Source organism: Carcharhinus amblyrhynchos, chromosome 19, assembly GCF_965287045.1.
Source record: "Carcharhinus amblyrhynchos chromosome 19, sCarAmb.v2.hapA, whole genome shotgun sequence".
NCBI lineage: Eukaryota > Metazoa > Chordata > Chondrichthyes > Carcharhiniformes > Carcharhinidae > Carcharhinus > Carcharhinus amblyrhynchos.
The window spans coordinates 42971878-42992454 of NC_137342.1; the positions used below are offsets into that span (position 1 = coordinate 42971878).

General features: G+C 45.3%; 1 protein-coding gene across 1 annotated transcript in view; it reads right to left on the reverse strand.

The window, feature by feature from the left end:
• The window catches only part of net1 (neuroepithelial cell transforming 1), a 128680-nt gene extending 108330 nt beyond the window's left edge, over positions 1-20350 (reverse strand). The window contains exon 1 of the mRNA XM_080207673.1: positions 20233-20350. Within this exon, the coding sequence (XP_080063799.1) occupies positions 20233-20333 (101 nt within the window). The 5' untranslated portion in view covers positions 20334-20350. The remainder of the gene's footprint in view (positions 1-20232) is intronic.
• Between the last annotated feature and the right edge of the window lie 227 nt (positions 20351-20577).

The window sequence follows — 20577 nt, forward strand, 5'->3', positions numbered from 1 at the left end:
TCACTTGTCACAAAATGTCTTAATAACTGAATAAGTAAATTATATTTTCTACTGGCTGGAATGGAAGAGGTTCATACTGATGGTACATAAATGACCTTTATCTTCAAGGCAGAAGTGAAGTGAAAAATAAAAGTGCTTTCTCTCCTGAATGATCCCTATCTTGCAAAGTGCCTACACAAGCCATTTGAAAAAGATGCAGTATATACAACAGCTGGTAACACTCTTGCCTCAGAGGGAATGACGAACTGTCAGAGATGCTATCTTTTGGATGAGATTTGCATAAAGGTTCCATCTGCTCTTTCAAATGGGTATAAAAGATCCCGTGGCACGAATTAAAAAGTGATGCGGAGATGCCGACGTTGGACTGGGGTAAATACAATAAGAAATCTCACAACACCAGGTTAAAGTCCAACAGGTTGACTTGGTAGCAAAAGCCACTAGCTCTCACAGCACTGGCTACCCCTTCATCAGGTGAGTGAGGTAGGGCAGCCAGCGCTCCAAAAGCTACTTGGCTTTTGCTACCAAATCAACCTGTTGGACTTTAACCTGGTGTTATGAGGCTTCTTACTATTTAAAAAGAGCAGCAAGGGAGTTTCCTGGCCGTCATTTATCTCTCAATCGATATCTTAAAAACAGATCATCGATTGCTGTTTGTGTGAATTAATCTGCTGTTTTTTTCACTGTAAGACTGAGGGCACATTAAAAATGCTTCATTGACTATGGAGCACTCGGGAATGTCCTGTGGGCATTCTAGGCCCTATGTCTGTATATTAAAAAAAGGCTAGTTTTTTAAAAACTATTAATTTATATTAAGGTTCAGGCTCCTTTTCCAGCTTGTGTGTAAAACAATTTGTTGCTAGTGGTATTGTAACATTTACAAATGGAATTGATCAGGAGCAGATCGATCACAATGCTGGATTATAATAGTCTAACCAATCGATGGCTTAGTATTGACAATCACACCTGTTGGGTGTGCCGGCTGAATTGGATCACTGGTAGTTTCATAGCTTACTAGCAGCCTCTGGTGGTGCAACTCACAATATTATAATGCTATCCTCTGCAATTTTTTTTAACCCAAGCAGAGCAAAATCTCTCTTGCAGATCTCAAAGATTCAGGAGTTATTTGTTGCTATTTCTGATAAATTAGAACTAAATTCCACAAATCAACCACAGGTGGCACAGTGGTTAGTACTACTGCCTCACAGCACCTGGATCTGGGTTCAATTCCCAGCTTGGGGTCACTGTCTGTGTGAGTTTGCACATTCTCCCTGTGTCTGCTCAGGTTTCCTCCAGGTGCTCTGGTTTCCTCTCACATCCAAAGATGTGCAGGTCAGGTGGACTGGCTGTGCTAAATTGTCCCTTAGTATCAGGGGACTAGCTAGGGTAAATGCATGGGGTTAAGGGGATAGGGCCTGGGTGGGATTGTGGTTAGTGCAGATTTGATTGGCCAAATGGCCTCCTTCTGCACGTAGGGTTCTAAGATTCAATAGTATCTTCAGTAATAGGCTGAGGCTGGTTATTTTTGTCAGCAACATTTCTCAATTCAGGCAACCTTGAATCATTTATAACAACTATTTGTCTATAATTATTCCTTGCATTTTGTTCTGTGATACTCTGTAGTCAAATACACGAATCACATTTGATGAATATTTCTGCTGAATATGTTGCTTCAATATATGGTATTTACAGACCTATAATTTCTGAAAGTAGGTTTTCTGAAGGTTTAGTTCATTTGTGCACTAAGTAGCTGAGGTATACAAACTCGTAAGCTCCCATTATCACAATTCACTTGCTGGTACCACAAGAAGAGTACATGCCCTGAGTTGTTGGGGATGAGGGCTGGGGGATGAGTGTTGGGGAACAGGTGCAGGGGGGAAAAAGAGTTAAAAGTATAGAACTCCAAAACTCCAAATTCCAGTTACCAATATCCAGCAATTCCTCCTTTGCAAGTGCAACGATGATCAGCTGAAGATAAGATTCTAGTGGGCAGAAGCGCTGTTCAACCAAGCATTCACATCTCACAATTAGCGGATACTTGCATGAGTACTGGAGGGGAAAAGACAAACTTTCCAAATGCACCAATCAAATTCCAAGTCATCTTCTAATCAAAACACAGACAACAATGGCCTTGATTTCATAAGAACATAAGAAATAGGAGCAGGAGTAGGCCATCTAGCCCTTCGAGCCTGCCCCGCCATTCAATAAGATCATGGCTGATCTGTTGTGGCTCAGTTCCACTTTCCCGCCCTCTCCCCATAACCCTTAATCCCCTCTCTTATCAAGAACCCATCAACCCGCTTCTTAAAAATATTTAGCGAGGCAGCCTCCACCACTTCAATGGGCAGAGAATTCCAGAGATTCACCACCCTTTGAGTGAAGAAGTTCCTCCTCAACTCCGTTCTAAACCGCCTCCCCTTTATCTTGAGGCTGTGCCCCCTAGTCCTACTGTCTTTTTTGAGCGGGAAGAGTCTCTCCACCTCTATCCTATCCATCCCATTCATCATCTTATACGTCTCAATGAGATCTCCCCTCATTCTTCTAAACTCTAACTAGTACAAGCCTAGTTTATTCAGCCTCTCCTCATAGCTCAATCCCCTCAACTCCAGTATCAGCCTAGTAAACCTCCTCTGCACTCCCTCCAGGGCCAAAATATCCTTGCGCAGGTGCGGCGCCCAAAACTGCACACAGTACTCCAGCTGCGGCCTCACCAATGCCCTATACAGCTGCAGCAAGACCTCCCTACTTTTATATTCAATCCCCCTCGCTATGAAGGCCAGCATCCCATTCGCCTTCCTGACCACCTGCTGCACCTGCAAGCTGGGTTTTTGCGACTCATGCACAAGGACCCCGAGGTCCCTCTGCACCGTCGCCTGCTGCAGTTTTTCGCCACGTAAGTAATAGTCCTTCCTACCATTCTTCCTACCAAAGTGGACCACCTCACACTTGCCAACATTAAATTCCATTTGCCATTTCCTGGCCCATTCGCCCAGCCTATCTAGATCCTTCTGCAGACTCTCCACACCCTCCGCACAATTTGCCTTTCCCCCAATCTTGGTGTCATCAGCAAATTTCGACACCCTGCACTCGGTTCCCTCCTCCAGATCATCTATATAAATGGTAAATAGCTGAGGCCCCAGCACCGACCCCTGGGGCACCCCACTAGTCACCAACCGCCAATCCGAATAGCACCCATTGACCCCCACTCTCTGCCTCCTATTTGACAACCAATCCTCTATCCACGCTAACACCCTACCCCCAACTCCATGTCCCCTGACCTTCTGCAATAACCTCTTGTGAGGTACCTTGTCAAACGCCTTCTGAAAATCCAGAAAGACCACATCCACCGGCTCTCCTCTATCCACTGCCCTAGACACATCCTCATAGAACTCCAGTAAATTTGTCAGACACGACTTCCCTTTAATGAAACCGTGTTGCGTCCGCCCTATCAAGCAATTCCCTTCAAGATGCCTCGCAATTTCCTCCTTAATGACGGATTCTAACATTTTACCTACCACAGACGTTAAACTAACCGGCCTATAATTCCCCGCCTTTTGCCTGGCACCCTTCTTAAACAACGGCGTAACATTAGCCGTTTTCCAATCTTCCGGCACTTCCCCGGAATCCAGCGACGTCTGGAAAATAACCACCAAGGCATCCACTATAACCTCCGCCATTTCTTTCAGAACCCTCGGATGCATTCCATCCGGTCCTGGGATGGAATGCATCCGAGGGTTCTGAAAGAAATGGCGGAGGTTATAGTGGATGCCTAGGTGGTTATTTTCCAGACGTCGCTGGATTCCGGGGAAGTGCCGGAAGATTGGAAAACGGCTAATGTTACGCCGTTGTTTAAGGGTGCCAGGCAAAAGGACTGATTTTATCCTTGAACACAAATTACTCAAATGCTGATGACACAAGATTACTTTACTCACTGAGATAACTATTCTGGAATATTTGATTTGTCAGATGTATTACTATACAGTGAAAAATATTGTTTCTTGTTATACAAAGCATACCATTCATAGAGGAGGACAGGAGAGAATGCAGAATGTATTGTTACAGTCATAACTAGCGTGTAGAGAAAGATCAACTTTATGCAAGGTAGATCCATTCAAAGGTCTGATGGCAACAGGGAAGAAGCTTTCTCGAGTTGGTTGGTATGTGATCTCAAACTTCTGCATCTTTTTCCCAACAGAAGAAGGAGGAAGAGAGAATGTCTGGGGTATGTGGGGTCCTTAATTATGCTGGCTGCTTTACCAAGGTAGCAGGAAGAGTAGACAGAGTCAATGGATGGGAGGCTGGTTTATCAGTTAGAGAGATCTTGGTTATGTTTGGAAGGTCTACTTTTTAAATCACCGTTCACCGTAGCCCCTGAGGTAATCAATTAAGAGTCAAACTGCCTTTAAAGTAAGCATACCTTTGACAAGTGACATCTCCCTTTATGCTGCAAGTTTGAAGACTTGTTTGACTCATAATAGAGCATATTACATTACGATATACTGTATTTTCCTTACAAGTGTATGTACGAGCAAGATTGGTGCTTCTAAATTATTAACTTGTGTGTGACAACTTTGAAAATCTACTGCACAATTTGTTACACTTTGTCTTGTGATTTGTAGAAAGAAACCTAAATCTACTTTGTGAAACAAGCTGAAACAGAAGATGCTGACGCATTTATATAGTTGTAATACATATGGAGTGATAATAAATACAACTATTGTAATAAAGACCACAGACACCTCCAACTAAGTTTGCAAAGTAAGTAATTTACAACACTGACACAAATGTCCTCTATTGCAAATGTCAACATGGTTTGCGGGCAGATCATTTAATGTATCTCATGGCAACAAATGGCTTACTTATGAAACCTGAATGCAATCTTATTAGTTTGACAATGAACAGAAGAGCCAGGTTAATACTACGAAAATTGTGATTCTGCCACCACATATTTCACAGTTATTGCTGACCTCTAGTGGACATTTCACTTTAATCAAACTTATTTCTATTCATATGACTTGGTTCCAAGTGAACAAACTCCATTGCAAAATGACTCTTTCATGTACATTATCTATTAATGTGAAATATTATGAAAAATACTGACTGGCCATTGGGGATATCCACAAAGTGGGTTGTAAATGACATAAGCTGCATCAAATTGTTGTTCATAAATACCAGTCTCCAGCTAAAAAACTAATTAAGTCAAATCCAACCACCGGGATGTGTAATGTTCAATGCCTTTTTTTAGTTAATGTTTCCTTCGCATTATTCATTTGATGAAAAAATTGAGATGCGGTAATGTGTGCAAAAATGTTTATTTTATACTATGCTGGCACGAAGGTCTACTGCAGTAGAGCTCAGACCTGAAACTAAAGATTTGCTAACTGCTTCTCCTTCATTATGGGACTATAACAAGCAAAAACATGGTGCATGAATGTGGTACCTTCTCAGTGAGCCCAGTCAATTATATCCATCTCTCTTCCTGGGGTATTGGCAGAGGTGTATGCTGGAAACAGGTTTCTCACTGTGCACACAGTACATTAATGGAGGAAAAATGTGAAGATTTTTTTGAAAAGTAATAGATGATAGAATAATGAAGAGTAGAGCGTTCTTGTGCTGACCTGGTCAACATTCCTCTCTCAATCATCAACAATAAATTAACTATGCATTTATTGTATTTTTGTGTATGAGATTTAACTCTTCACAAATGTTGTTCTGGATCCTTCCAAAAGCACAGTATGAAGTCTCATAACACTAGGTTAAAGTCCAACAGGTTTATTTAGAATCACACGCTTTCGGAGACAACGTTGGCCGAGTCACACAAGTCTGCTTCATACGATGTAGGAAAGGATGTCCTGAGGCATGGTACATCGGCAAGACAATGCAGATGCTACAACAATGGATGAATGGACGCCATGTGGCAATTGCCAGGCAGGAAAGTTCCCTTCCAGTCAGGGAACACTCTAGCAGTCAAGAGCATTCAGCCTCCAATCTTCAGGTAAGCTTTCTCTAAGCACCCTTTTTACAACACACAACACAGAATCACCGAGCAGAAACTGACAGCCAAGTCCCACACGCTTGAGAATGGCCTCAACCAGGATCTTGGGTTCATGTCACACTACTTGTAACTCCCACTATTCGGCCTTGGCTTGCAAAATCCTACTAATTGTCCTGGCTTGAGACAATTCACACTTCTTTAACCTGTGATTATCCCCCTCTCCACTTGCATTGTCAGTACTTGTAACGCCTTACAGTCCAACCATTATCTTGCAATTGTGTCTTTGCCTATATATGCCATGTTTGTGAACCCAACTCTCCACTCACCTGATGAAGGAGCAGCGGTCCAAAAATTAATAACTCCAAATAAACCTGTTGGACTTTAACCTGGAGTTCTGACTGTGCCCTCCCAGTCCAACGCTGGCATCTTCACATTATGGATTCCAGAAACTCATTACACAGCAAAGTAATTCCCTCTCTGCAAAGGGTACCACATTAAACCAAAGTAGAATTTTTAGTCAGAAATCATCATCATTTCCCTTTCTCCTGATTCTTGTCCTCATATCACCCCCAGGAGACACGATTACTCAGTGACATTGTTCATTCACATGGCATCCTCACTAAACTAAAAGAAACCTTCTGCCTTACTCGGTCCATATCACTCTATTCGCTCCTTATTCATGTACCCATCCAGATGCCTCTTAAATGTTGCTAATGTGCCTGCTTCCACCTCATCCTTTAAGAGCACGTTCCAGGCACCACCACTCTCTGCATGTAAAGTTTCCCCTGCACATTTCCCTTAAACTTTCCCCCTCTCACTTTGAACCTGTGCGCCCGGCAAATTGACACTTCCACCCTGAGAAAAAGCCTCTGACTATCCATCCTGCCTATGCCTCTCAATTTTGTACACCTTTATCAGGTCTCCCCTCAGCCTTTGTCTTTCCAGTGAAAACAATTCTAGTCTATTCAACCTCTCCATATAGCCAACACCCTCGAGATCAGGCAACATCCTGATGAACCTTCTTTGCACTCCCTCCAAAATTTCCATGTCCTTTTGGTAGTGTGGTGACCAGAACTGCATGCAATACTCTAAACCATTTTACTTTCAGCTGCATTCCTTTCCCAAAATTATTTCCAGTATTCGTACTTCAGATTTGTGTCCTGCATTACCAAGTGCCTATCTGGACCTATCATGACAGTTACATCAGCCATCAGTAATACTTGTTTGGACCATATTACACATACTGCTTACTGGAAATAACATCCAGGATGTAGAATTGCAGATTCAAAACAATGCTCATTCTCGATTGCATATCTCTATACCTTTCTGTAAAAAAAAGTAAGCATGCAAATCTTCTTGCTCAAATTCAAATACTGCAAGCCCTCACTTAGAATTGTAGTGGTGTTCATAAAAGATGCAACTTTAAGCTCAACTTTGAGTAAATTAGATTTTCCCATTCAAACCAATTACTTTAATGGTAAATAACTTTTAAAATCATATTTTTTAGAATGCTAATTTTCTCCTTACACCTCACTTGTTGCTTCACCTGCCCACTGAACATCCTGCGATCTGAACCGCTCCCTCTTGCCGACCCTTCAGCTTGGGGCCTCTAACGAGCCCTGACCCTCTTGCTATCAATCCTCCCATACTCCCCTCCCCACATTTTCTTTGAGAGGTCTGAAGATGAGAAGAGAGGCAGGAAGGGCAGCTTAAACTTGCAGAAGGAAAACGGAGGGTCACGGATCAAAGGGTCAGCAGCAAGAGAAGGATTGAGGGAGCCCCTGAGGCTCTACTAGAACACTGGTCCCATTAGCTGACTGACATTCAAGTGGAACAACTTAAACACACAAACATGTTTTGTATACTACGTATGGTATGTAGGTATGGCATGTTTGTATGAATGATATGGTGCCCAATAATCTTTTGGGCAAAATATTTAAGGGTTGCCAAGGTTCACACAAAAGATCATGTTGGGGTGAGGATGAGTATGTGTGTGTGAGTCAGATGCAACAAGAAAGGTGACATAGTGTACCTGTATACATTTTGCTAATCCAATGGGTGTAATTCTGTGGATTTATGGGGGCCTCTAGTGGAGCTACAGTATAATGCTTAATTTCATACAAAAAAATTCTGATTTTGCTCATAAATTGAAACATATAACATCTGGAGGGGATTCAATAGGATAGATAGATTTCCTCTTGCGGGAGAGACTAGAACTGGGAACACAGTTTGAGACTAAGAGATCTACTCAGGAGATTTTTCTTTCTCTCATAGGTTGTTCCCCAGAAAGCAGTGGAGATTGGATCATTGACATTATTCAAGGCTGAGGTGAACAGATTTTTTTGATTGACAAGGGAGTCAAGTTATGGGGAACAGATGGCAGATTGAGACCACAAACAGATCAACCACAGTCTAATTGATGACGCTGCAGGTTTAAATAACTGATTGGCCAACTCCTGCTCCTCTGTAATCAGTCAACTTCTCCAAACTGCTCACAATTGTGAATAACCCTGGAAATTTATGGACAATAATATTGTAATTGTGGTACTCTACATGCAACCCTACATGCATTTTAGGATGACAAACCAGGGCTGGACTTACACAGTTACTGGTACGGCCCTGGAGAGTGTTGTCAGACAGCGAGATCCAAGGGTGCAAGTACGTAGTGCCTTGAAAGTAGCGTCGCTGATAGATAGGGTGGTGAAGGCATTTGGCACACTTACCTTCATCGGTCGCAGCACTCATTACAGGAGTTAGGAAGTTACATTACAACTGTACCAGACATAGGAAAGGCCACATTTGGAGTACTGCACACAATTCTGGTCACCTTGCTATAAGGAAGGATGTTATTAAACCGGAAAGGGTGTATAAAAGATTTATAAGGATATTAGTGGGACTGGAAGGCTTGAATTATGAGAAGCTGGATAGGCTGGGACTTTTTTTCCTGGGTGCATAGGAGGATAAGAGTGACCTTATAGAGGTTTATTAAATCACGAGGAGCATAGCTAAGATGAATAGCCAAGGTCTTTTCCCCAGGACAGGGGAGTCCAAAACTAGAGAGCATAGTTTTAAGGTGAGAGGTGAAAGATTTAAAAATGACCTGAGGGCCAGAGGTAGAGGCGGGCACAATTACAACATTTAAAAGACATTTGGACAGGTTCATGGATAGGAAAGGTTTATAGGGATAGGGACCAAATGCAGACAAACAGTTTAGGAAACCTGGTTGGCATTGGCGAGTTTGACTGACAGGCTGTATATCTCAGTGACTGAGTTTTAATGTCGCATTATATCATGGGAATCTCCGAAATTGAATTCACTAATCTAGTAGTTTATAAACTTGCACCAAAAATACGTAGTCTTCGAAATGGTCACAGAAATTTAACTGGCTCAATGGGGGAACCTGAATCCTTTACTTAATCTGCCATAAATGCAACTCTAGTGGTTGACTCTTAGCGCTCTTAGAGGTGACCTAGCAAGCCACTGACTGGTTAAATAATTGCTGTGCAAGTCATAATAATGGTTGGACTTACTGACAATGAAACACAAATTGGCAATTACAGCCCAATCACTCCTATCAATTCCTCCTCAGTGACATCAGTGAATGCGAATCAATTTGGAAAAGTTGTCCCATAGGCCAGTCAGACTACAGCCATGATCATCGCATCACATGAACGTCAGATGGTACAGGTAAACGAGATAAAACCACAGGCTATGGCACAAAAGAGGCCACTCAGCCCATTCGGTCTGTGCCACCCATTCTTATCCCAACTTCCAGCACCTGGCATGTTGTCTTGCAAGTTACAGCACTTCAGATGTAGGTCCAGATGCTGTTTAACTCAATTTGAAGGTGTCTGTCTCAGTCACCAATCCGGGCAGCTAATTCCAGACACCTACCATCTTCTGGATTTAATATTTTTTCCTGATATGCCCTCTAATCCTTCCACTAATCTGTGCATCCTAGAATTTGACCTCGCTACTTGGCGTGTTTACTCTAGGCTCCTTGTATTTTTGTACACCTCAATCAAGTCATTCCTCAGCCACCTCTGTTCTAAGTACAACTACCTGTGTTAACCTAATCCTTCCTCAAAGCTGTAATTTTTCAGCCCTGGCAACATTCTTGTAAATCTCTTCTGTACTCTCTACAGAGCAATTGCTTCCACACTAAAAAGATCTCAGGTGCCTAAGGGGTCCAATACAATGCCAACTATTTCTGTCACGGGTAGGGCAGATAGTGGATGGAGGAAGGAGTGGGTGGGATGCCATGTGCTCCTTTTGCTGTCGACATTTGACTTCAACTTGTTCTCGGCAATGAAATTTGAAGTGTTCAATAATGCAGTGACCAGAACAGGATGCAAAACTTGAGCTGTGGCCAAACCAGCATTTTACACAGAGTTCCATCATTACATCCTTACAATCAAAGAAAACATTCCATCTGCCTTCTTTGCCACCTTGTCTTGCTACCTTCAGGGACCTGTGGACATGAACTTTAAGGTTTCTCATTTCCTTCTAACCTGGATATGGATGGCGATAGAACCGACAATACCTCTGTTTCGTACAGCCAACATCCCAGAGGTCTCTGTCATCATTTCTGGCTATGTCCAGTACTTACCTGTGGGACAGACCCATGAAGTTGGGGACAGCGTTTTACAGTCAGGTAGGATTATCCATCAGTGACCCAAACAAGTTATTTCAGAGCAGATCCGACTGTGGTCTTTACAAAGAAAATGGGAAAGCCCAAATGGAGCCCAGTCACAATCAGTCACAGCTTATCCAAATTGTGGACAAGTGGTGGAATGCATAGACAGGATATTCTTCCCTTCTTGTTAGGCAGTCCCATGTCTTGCTTCCACACTGAAAAGATCTCAGGTGCCTAAGGGGTCCAATATGATGCCAACTATTTCTGTCACAGGTGGGGCAGATAGTGGATGGAGGAAGGAGTGGGTGGGATGCCATGTGCTCCTTTTGCTGTCGACATTTGACTTCAACTTGTTCTCGGCAATGAAATTTGAAGTGTTCAGCTCCTTTCCTCTGCTCCAGATTCCCAGATTTTGGTGGGGGATGTTGCACTTTTTCAACAAAGCTTTGGAGGGAGTCCTTGAAGTGTTTCACCTCCTCTCTTGGAGCTTCAACAAGGCAAGCAAGCCCAAAGTACAGCCCTCATTTTGGGAGTCTTATGTAAGCAGAGGCTGACTTACATTTGTGGGGACCCTGCCTCTGTGCCAGGATCCCCTGTATTATCATGCCTGGTCCCCTGGTGACGTGGTACTCCACCCCCTGTGATGTCAAGCCCCACCCACCAGTATTAAGCCCTGTCCCAAATTATGTCAAGTCATGCCCCCAAAGTACATTGTTGCCCTCCTGAACTCATCCACCCTCAGCTCACACAATGCAAGCCACAAAAATACAGAAGAGTACGCCAATCACTGCTCCAATGCTTTTTAATTTGTGAAAACCCTCCTGTAACTGACTAATTCAAGTCCATAATTCAAGCCACAAAAATACAAAGAGGTATAAAATTACAAAACACCCTTCGACTGCTTTAGTGCTTTCTAATTTATGAAAACAATCCTGTAATTGATTGATTGAAATCCAAGCCTGCCTGTCGTTAGCACGGTGACAGGGATGGTCAATATTGCAGACGGTATGTCTTGAGGCAAGTAAACTTGGAACTGGCTGATTAGCAACACGTTGGAGAAATCAGTCCATGACATGACACCAGCATAGCACAGGACAGTGCAAGACAGAATGAGGAAGAAAAACGTCCTGTGCAGGAGCAAATACTCCAATCACGTGGAGCCTAGGAAGTCTAAGTCTAACATCAGTGACTTTGCTGACAACTGTCTGACAGGATTCTGTCTTTGTCCAGAAGACTTTCTGAAGGCCAGTATTGATCGCAATGGGGAATGGTGGTTACTCACCAGTTATCATATAATTCTTACAATACAGAAAGAGGCCATTCAGCCCATCGAGTCTGCATTGACTCCCCAAAACAGCATCTTACACAGACCGATCCCTAGGTGTACCTGATACCCCTGCTACTTCTTCCTAACACACACATCTGTGGGCACTAAGGGGGAGTGGCACAATGGCACAACAGTTAGCACTGCTGCCTCACAATGCCAGGGACCAGGGTTCAATTCCCAGCTTGGGTCACTGCATGTGTGGTGACTGCACGTTCTCTGTGCCTGCTTGGGTTTCCTCTGGGTGCTCCGGTTTCCTCCCACAGTATGAAAGATGTGCTGGTTAAGGACAGTGGCCGTGCTAAATCCTCCGAGTGTACCCGAACAGGCATTAGAATGTGGCAACTAGGGGACATTCACAGTAACTTTATTGTAGTTTTAAACAGGTATTGTCTTGCGCCCAATATAAAAGTTCCACTTGCACAGGCAAGCCTATGATCTCCAGGGAACAACGTTATGATCTTTGTAAAACAAACACAATCTTGGACAACAGAGCAAGGGAGAAAATAATGATGAGAAGCATGCACTTCAAATTGATGATTACACACCCTCAATTGCACTGACAAATAAAATTGGCTATGTGTTATTTCAGGCTAAAACTGAAAATCAAGTTTATTAAATAAAATCGAACCAAAGGAAGAGCAAAAAGCATATTTAACTAGCTTAGTGATTTATTTCATTTCTAGTGCCCATTTGAAAATGAGATCCTATGTTCTAATAGATTAGATATAACCATTGAGACTATATGTCTGCAATGCAAGGTTTTACACATGACTGGGCAAACACTAAGTGTTCTACTGGACAGAACTCAACTGCCTTATAAGTAGAAATACAACTATATAAAATTACTGCTGTTCACAGTTACACATCTGGCCAATTAATTTTAATTAAATTGAACTATCAAACATAACTCAGCTTCGAATTAATAGTCTGCTTGGTAGCTAAGCAAAAATTTACACCCATCAAGAAATTGCTGAACTGTCAGTCTTACTCACAAATGTAAGCACTTGATGCCCTAATGATCAATCTTAAACGTACGATAGTGGCAACTGATTAGCTACACACTTACGTCAAGTAATAATGGAGTGGGTTATCCATTGTTTAATCTCACTTGCTCATGCAGAGGTGGCAACAACAATAAAAATTCTTCCAACATGCAGTTGCATGGACCATTTTAAAATGGCTATTATGAACAACCAGTCATAAATATTAATATAAAAGCAGAAACAGCAATTTAAATAATTATAAAACTACAACTGGGGAGAAATAGTAATAAAGAACAGAACCTTTGGAAAGAAGGCCAAGACTGAATTAGTTTGCCCAGATTACCAGAAAACAATGGACTGCACATTATATAAATCACAAAAACAATGATTTGCACCACCTAATGTTCACCTCAAGTAGGCCTCTTGAACCAATATACTCTCAGACATCAACTCAGTACAGTGCATTTTCAATGGTACTCAGAATAAATGGAACATTACTCACGGTAGCACAATGGTTAGCACTGCCGCTTTACAGCGCCAGGGACCCATATTTGATTCCTGGCTTGGGTCACTGTCTGTGCAGAGTCTGCACACTTACCCCATGTCTGCATGGGTTTCCTTCAGGTGCCTGGTTTCCTCCCACAGTCCAAAAGTCATGCTGGTTAGGTGAATTGGCCATGCTTAATTCTCACTCAGTGTACCCGAATAGGTGCCAAAGTGTGGCAACTAGGGGATTTTCACAGAAACTTCATTGCAGTGTTAATGTACTTGTGACTAATAAATAAACTTTCACTTTAGCAAGAAAGCAAAACTCAATACTAACCCATTAGATTCTATAAAAATTCCTGCAATTGAAAATAAACCAGACCAGTCAACATTATCATCTTCCAAAACAGATATCTAGCAACAGTGCTATTGGTGACATACAGTACAAATCCTTCTGCCCAATTTAGCAACCTGGCTGTTGATGGCTTTCCTCCGTATTTTCCTGTGATTCTAACTTTGATACATCTCAATGAACCCAATGAATCAAAAAGCTTTGTCACTGGTGGCCAAGTTTAACATGAGGCACCTTCTGCAATTTCTTTTAAACTACAAAAGTTCAGCTCTTTAATAAAAAGAGTCAGCACTTTACAAGAGTTCTACCTTAAGTATTGTTAGCAACATATTTGAAAGGGTCTTTGGCCTCACCTCTGCATACATCGACCTCAATTTTCTTCTCTAAGACATTCCTTAAAACAGACCTCTTTGATCACATTTTGGGCAATCTGACCTCATTCATATCATCTGAGGTGGCCCAGTACAGAAAGTGAGGTTTAGCAAACCTAAACATCGCTCGACAATCACCAGGCAAGACTGTTCCCTTCCTGTTGGCGAACACTTCAGTGGTCATGGGCATTCAGCCTCTGACCTTCGGGTAAGCGTTCTCCAAGGCAGCCTTCACGACACACGACAGAGCAGTCGCTGAGCAGAGACTGATAGCCAAGTTCTGCACACGAGGACGGCCTCAACAGGGATCTTGGGTTCATGTCACACCATCTGTAACCCCCATGACTTACCTGGGTTTGCAAAACCTCACTTACTGTACTGCCTGGAGACAATACACATATCTTTAACCTGGGCTTAATGCTCCTTCCACTCACATTGTTGGCCACTTTAAGACTTGAATAGCAGGTTAGGTGTAAAGACTCGCATTCTAAATCAGTAATCTGTAAACTGTCTGTGCTGTTATATGCTCTGTCTGAGGCCAGAACTCTCCATTCACCTGATGAAGGGGCAAACCCCAAAAGCTTGCAAGTTTACTATCAAATAAATCGGTTGGACTTAAACCTAATGTTGTCAGGCTTCTTGCTGTGTTTACCCCTGTGCAATGCCAGCATCGCCACATCACGAGGTAATAAGCCGTGGATAACGAAGGAGGTGAAGGAAAGTGTTAAATTAAAAGCGGAGGCATTTAGAGTAGCGGGCGAGAAGAGGATTGGGAGAGGTTTAAATGTCAACAAAGATTGACAAAGAAGTTGATAAAGAAGGGTAGGAGAAACTATGAAGCTGGGCTAGCGCTTAATATAAAAAAGGATAGCAAGAGTTTTTATAAATATATAAAAAGGAAGAGGCTGGCTAGGGTGAACGTTGGACCCTTAGAGGATGAGAGGGGGGACTTAGTGGTAGGGGATGGGGAAATGGCTAAGGTCTTGAATAACTTTTTTGTTTCGGTCTTCACGAAGGAGGACGTGAATAATTTGCCGGGTGTTAGCGATGGAAAGGTGGTAGGACTGGAGGGTCTGAATGACATTATTGTTACTAGAGAGGCGGTGCTCGACAGACTGGAGGGACTGATTGTGGACAAGTCCCCAGGACCGGATGGAATGCATCCAAGGGTTCTGAAAGAAATGGCGGAGGTGATAGTGGATGCCTCGGTGGTTATTTTCCAAACGTCGCTAGATTCCGGGGAAGTGCCGGAAGATTGGAAAACGGCTAATGTTACGCTGTTGTTTAAGAAGGGTGGCAGGCAAAAGGCAGGGAATTATAGGCCGGTTAGTTTAACGTCTGTTGTAGGTAAAATGTTAGAATCCGTCATCAAGGAGGAAATAGCGAGGCATCTTGAGGGGAATTGCTTGATAGAGCAGACGCAGCATGGTTTCGTTAAGGGGAAGTCGTGTCTAACAAATTTATTGGACTTCTATGAGGATGTGTCTAGGGCAGTGGATAGAGGAGAGCCAGTGGATGTGGTCTTTCTTGATTTTCAGAAGGTGTTTGACAAGGTACCTCACAAGAGGTTATTGCAGAAGGTCAGGGGGCATGGAGTTGGGGGTAGGGTGTTAGCGTGGATAGAGGACTGGTTGTCAAATAGGAGGCAGAGAGTGGGGGTCAATGGGTGCTATTCGGATTGGCGGTTGGTGACTAGTGGAGTGCCCCAGGGGTCGGTGCTGGGGCCTCAGATATTTACCATTTATATAGATGATCTGGAGGAGGGAACCGAGTGTAGGGTGTCGAAATTTGCTGATGACACCAAGATTGGTGGAACGGCAAATTGCGCGGAGGGCGTGGAGAGTCTGCAGAAGGATCTAGATAGGCTGGGCGAATGGGCCAGGAAATGGCAAATGGAATTTAATGTTGGCAAGTGCGAGGTGGTCCACTTTGGTAGGAAGGACTATTACTTACGTGGAGAAAAACTGCAGCAGGCGACGGTGCAGAGGGACCTTGGGGTCCTTGTGCATGAGTCGCAAAAACCTAGCCTGCAGGTGCAGCAGGTGTCCAGGAAGGCGAATGGGATGCTGGCCTTCATAGCGAGGGGGATTGAATATAAAAGTAGGGAGGTCTTGCTGCAGCTGTATAGGGCATTGGTGAGGCCGCAGCTGGAGTACTGTGTGCAGTTTTGGGCGCCGCACTTACGCAAGGATATTTTGGCCTTGGAGGGAGTGCAGAGGGGGTTTACTAGGCTGATACCGGAGTTGAGGGGGTTGAGCTATGAGGAGAGGCTGAATAAACTAGGCTTGTACTCGTTAGAGTTTAGAAGAATGAGGGGAGATCTCATTGAGACATATAAGATGATGAATGGGATGGATAGGATAGAGGTGGAGAGACTCTTCCCACTCAGAAAGGACAGTAGGACTGGGGGGCACAGCCTCAAGATAAAGGGGGGTGCGGTTTAGAACGGAGTTGAGGAGGAACTTCTTCACTCAAAGGGTGGTGAATCTCTGGAATTCTCTGCCCGTTGAAGTGGTGGAGGCTGCCTCACTAAATATTTTTAAGACGCGGGTTGATGGGTTTTTGATAAGCGAGGGGATTAAGGGTTATGGGGAGAGGGCGGGAATGTGGAACTGAGCCACGACAGATCAGCCATGATCTTATTGAATGGCGGGGCAGGCTCGAAGGGCTAGATGGCCTACTCCTGCTCCTATTTCTTATGTTCTTATGACTCCGAAAGAGAATACAGCCAGTGTTGAGAATCAGGATGACTCTCCATCAGAGCTGAGTTTGAAACATTGGCTCGATTCTCTCTCCACGGATGCTGTCAGACCTACTGAGATTTTCCAGCATTTTCTGTTTTTGTTTAAGAACCCAGTCCCCACGGTATTTGGCTTTCATGAAGAAAGTCATCAGCCTCTCTACAAACCAAACCAGCCAGTTTCCTGATTGCCTATAGAACAACATCCCTTGTCACCCAAAGGTGTTACACCTGCCAAGTTACCAACGGGCAAAGATATTAGATCAAGTTAGGTCTTGCATTTCCGAGTTTGGCAGGGAGGATGAAGGCAAAACAGCATGCACAGAATAAGCATTGCAACACAACAAAACAAAACAGAGGGTATTTGAGATGGACGACTCGATATGTGCCAAGAAATACTGTGCTGACCCAAATTGGATCCCTAGGACAGCAGTGGCCAGAACAGGCCAAATGTTGTGTGAAATAATGGTGCAATGAAAAAGAAACCCTGGACCATTTGAAAGAGAAATAATCATGCACAGAACCAGTGGGGCAGACCATCCTGAGTGTATCAGTGATATTGCTCCAGATGAAACCAATGCAGCAACAAGTTATCCTGAGGCAGAGTCAAGGAATGTTCAGGGGGAATTAGAGGAGTTATCTGCACTTACACAAAGCAAGAGTCAACCCATTAAAGTTCAAACCAAAGTTATCTCGACTACCTGAGCACCTGGTGGTGAATTACAATGCTCCCAGAGGATCAAAAAGTCCCGGGCTGACTTGTTTGAGATCCATTTGTTGTACAACATTGAAAATTGTTCAATTGTTATTGAAATGTGTTAATCAGGAACCTAAAAGGGAAGAGATATATATGGTAGTGTGCCCCATTACAGGGCAAGCCCCAGGAGGATCATGTAACACATTCAGCCAATCGGGCTAGGGCATGTGAATCTTGGAGGTAAGTGCAATTTTCCTTGCAATTAGCAGTCTTGAGTTCTGAAGTACAATAGTCATAATATCACTCCCTGTACATTGTTAGTTACTTTAATAAAAATGGTTCATCTATTTGGGTCGCCCTTCTTTGCAAGATTATCACAGCTGTTACACCTCAATGGTTACAGCTGCACCAGGAGCTGCAAACACCCCCTCTCATTTTTAATAAATAAAAAAGCAATAAATTAAACAAAAGAGTATAACTGCAAAAATTTGTTTCTTTTGGCAAAATCCCTGAAAAAAATATGAATAGTACAAAATCTAATAATTAAAATGAACAGTTCTCCATGTTCTATACCCATTTGGAGAAATTTTAAATTACTCCACCTTTCATGATCAGTGCTGAGGTAACTCAAAGCATAAGTTCAGGAACTGCCTCCTGAAACATGACTGTTCCTCTTTCCTCCTTTCAGAAGCTCCTCAAGGCCTATCCTCTTTGACAAAGTCTTTGGTCATTTAGCTCAATATCACTCGAACGGGCTTTGTACCTACGGTTTATCTTACAATGCTCCCACAAAGTGATTTGGGTTGTTTCATTATGTAAAAGGCACCATATAAATATAAGCTGTTATAGAAGTTGTCTTGCTGCCAAATCAACATTATTTTTGAGTTTAAAAGGCAGCACCAGGAAAGTCACAATCACCTCTGATACTTTTTGTGTGGGAGTGTGGGGACAGCAGAGCTTTGAGAACTCACATACGTTCCTTTGGCAAGGAAAAGTGAGCATGAGGCACAAATAACCTGGGAAATGGTGATATGGCTTGTGCCATATCAACATCTCTAATTTCCTGGAGAGCTGCTCTGGGACAATAGCATGTCCTAGATGCATTATTGCTCAAGTTTTCACACAAATGAAATTAAAAAGCCCAAAAAATATACAAGCAGAGGAAGGGGGGGGGGCGGGGGGGAGAGAGGGAAATCAGTGGTGGTGGGGGGGGGAAAAATCAGTGGTGGGGGGGGGAAAAATCAGTGGTGGGGGGGGGAAAAATCAGTGGTGGGGGGGGGAAAAATCAGTGGTGGGGGGGGGGAAATCAGCGGTGGGGGGGGAAATCAGCGGGGGGGGGGGAATCAGCGGGGGGGGGGGAAATCAGCGGGGGGGGGGGAAATCAGCGGTGGGGGGGAAATCAGCGGTCGGGGGGGGAAATCAGCGGTCGGGGGGGGAAATCAGCGGTCGGGGGGGAAATCAGCGGTCGGGGGGGGAAATCAGCGGTCGGGGGGGGAAATCAGCGGTCGGGGGGGGAAATCAGCGGTCGGGGGGGGAAATCAGCGGTCGGGGGGGGAAATCAGCGGTCGGGGGGGGAAATCAGCGGTCGGGGGGGAAATCAGCGGTCGGGGGGGGAAATCAGCGGTCGGGGGGGGAAATCAGCGGTCGGGGGGGGAAATCAGCGGTCGGGGGGGGAAATCAGCGGTCGGGGGGGGAAATCAGCGGTCGGGGGGGGAAATCAGCGGTCGGGGGGGAAATCAGCGGTCGGGGGGGAAATCAGCGGTCGGGGGGGAAATCAGCGGTCGGGGGGGGAAATCAGCGGTCGGGGGGGGAAATCAGCGGTCGGGGGGGGAAATCAGCGGTCGGGGGGGGAAATCAGCGGTCGGGGGGGGAAATCAGCGGTCGGGGGGGGAAATCAGCGGTCGGGGGGGGAAATCAGCGGTCGGGGGGGGAAATCAGCGGTCGGGGGGGGAAATCAGCGGTCGGGGGGGGAAATCAGCGGTCGGGGGGGGAAATCAGCGGTCGGGGGGGGAAATCAGCGGTCGGGGGGGGAAATCAGCGGTCGGGGGGGGAAATCAGCGGTCGGGGGGGGAAATCAGCGGTCGGGGGGGGAAATCAGCGGTCGGGGGGGGAAATCAGCGGTCGGGGGGGGAAATCAGCGGTCGGGGGGGGAAATCAGCGGTCGGGGGGGGAAATCAGCGGTCGGGGGGGGAAATCAGCGGTCGGGGGGGGAAATCAGCGGTCGGGGGGGGAAATCAGCGGTCGGGGGGGGAAATCAGCGGTCGGGGGGGGAAATCAGCGGTCGGGGGGGGAAATCAGCGGTCGGGGGGGGAAATCAGCGGTCGGGGGGGAAATCAGCGGTCGGGGGGGGAAATCAGCGGTCGGGGGGGGAAATCAGCGGTCGGGGGGGGGAAATCAGCGGTGGGGGGGGGAAATCAGCGGTGGGGGGACCAGTGGGTGGTTATCGGGGGATTCGGGGTTGATCGGGGGGAGGGGGTTGATCGTGGGGGGGGGGGGGGGGGGGGTTGGCGACCGGCAGTGGGGTTCGTTGGGGGCGATCGGGGGCAATGGGAAGTGGGTGGAGGTATCAGTGGATCCCGGGCGGGCCTTTGCTGCAGCCTCTGTGCCGGGCCCTACCGCCGCTCCCTCCCCGGCTCCCTCTCACTCACCGGCTGTCCCCCACTTCCGGACTGCTGCTGGACGGGGCCGAGGATTTCCTCTTGAGCGACGGCCGCCTGTTCTCTCTCAGCGGCGGCTCGGGCTGGCTCATGGCGAGTGTGTGCGGGGCCCTGTATGTATATATGTATATATGTGTGTGTGTGTGTGTGTGTCTCTCTCTCTGTCCCCTGTCTATAACCGCCCCACCCCCACACCCCAGTTTAAAACTGCCGCATCTCGAACGCACCAATCAGCGGCCGCCCCGTTACCGGGGCAACGCCAAGGCCTTCCCTCCCAGCTCCAAATCTGAAGCCTAAATCGAGCTCCCTGCAGCAATGGGGAACAAGAGCGCAGCA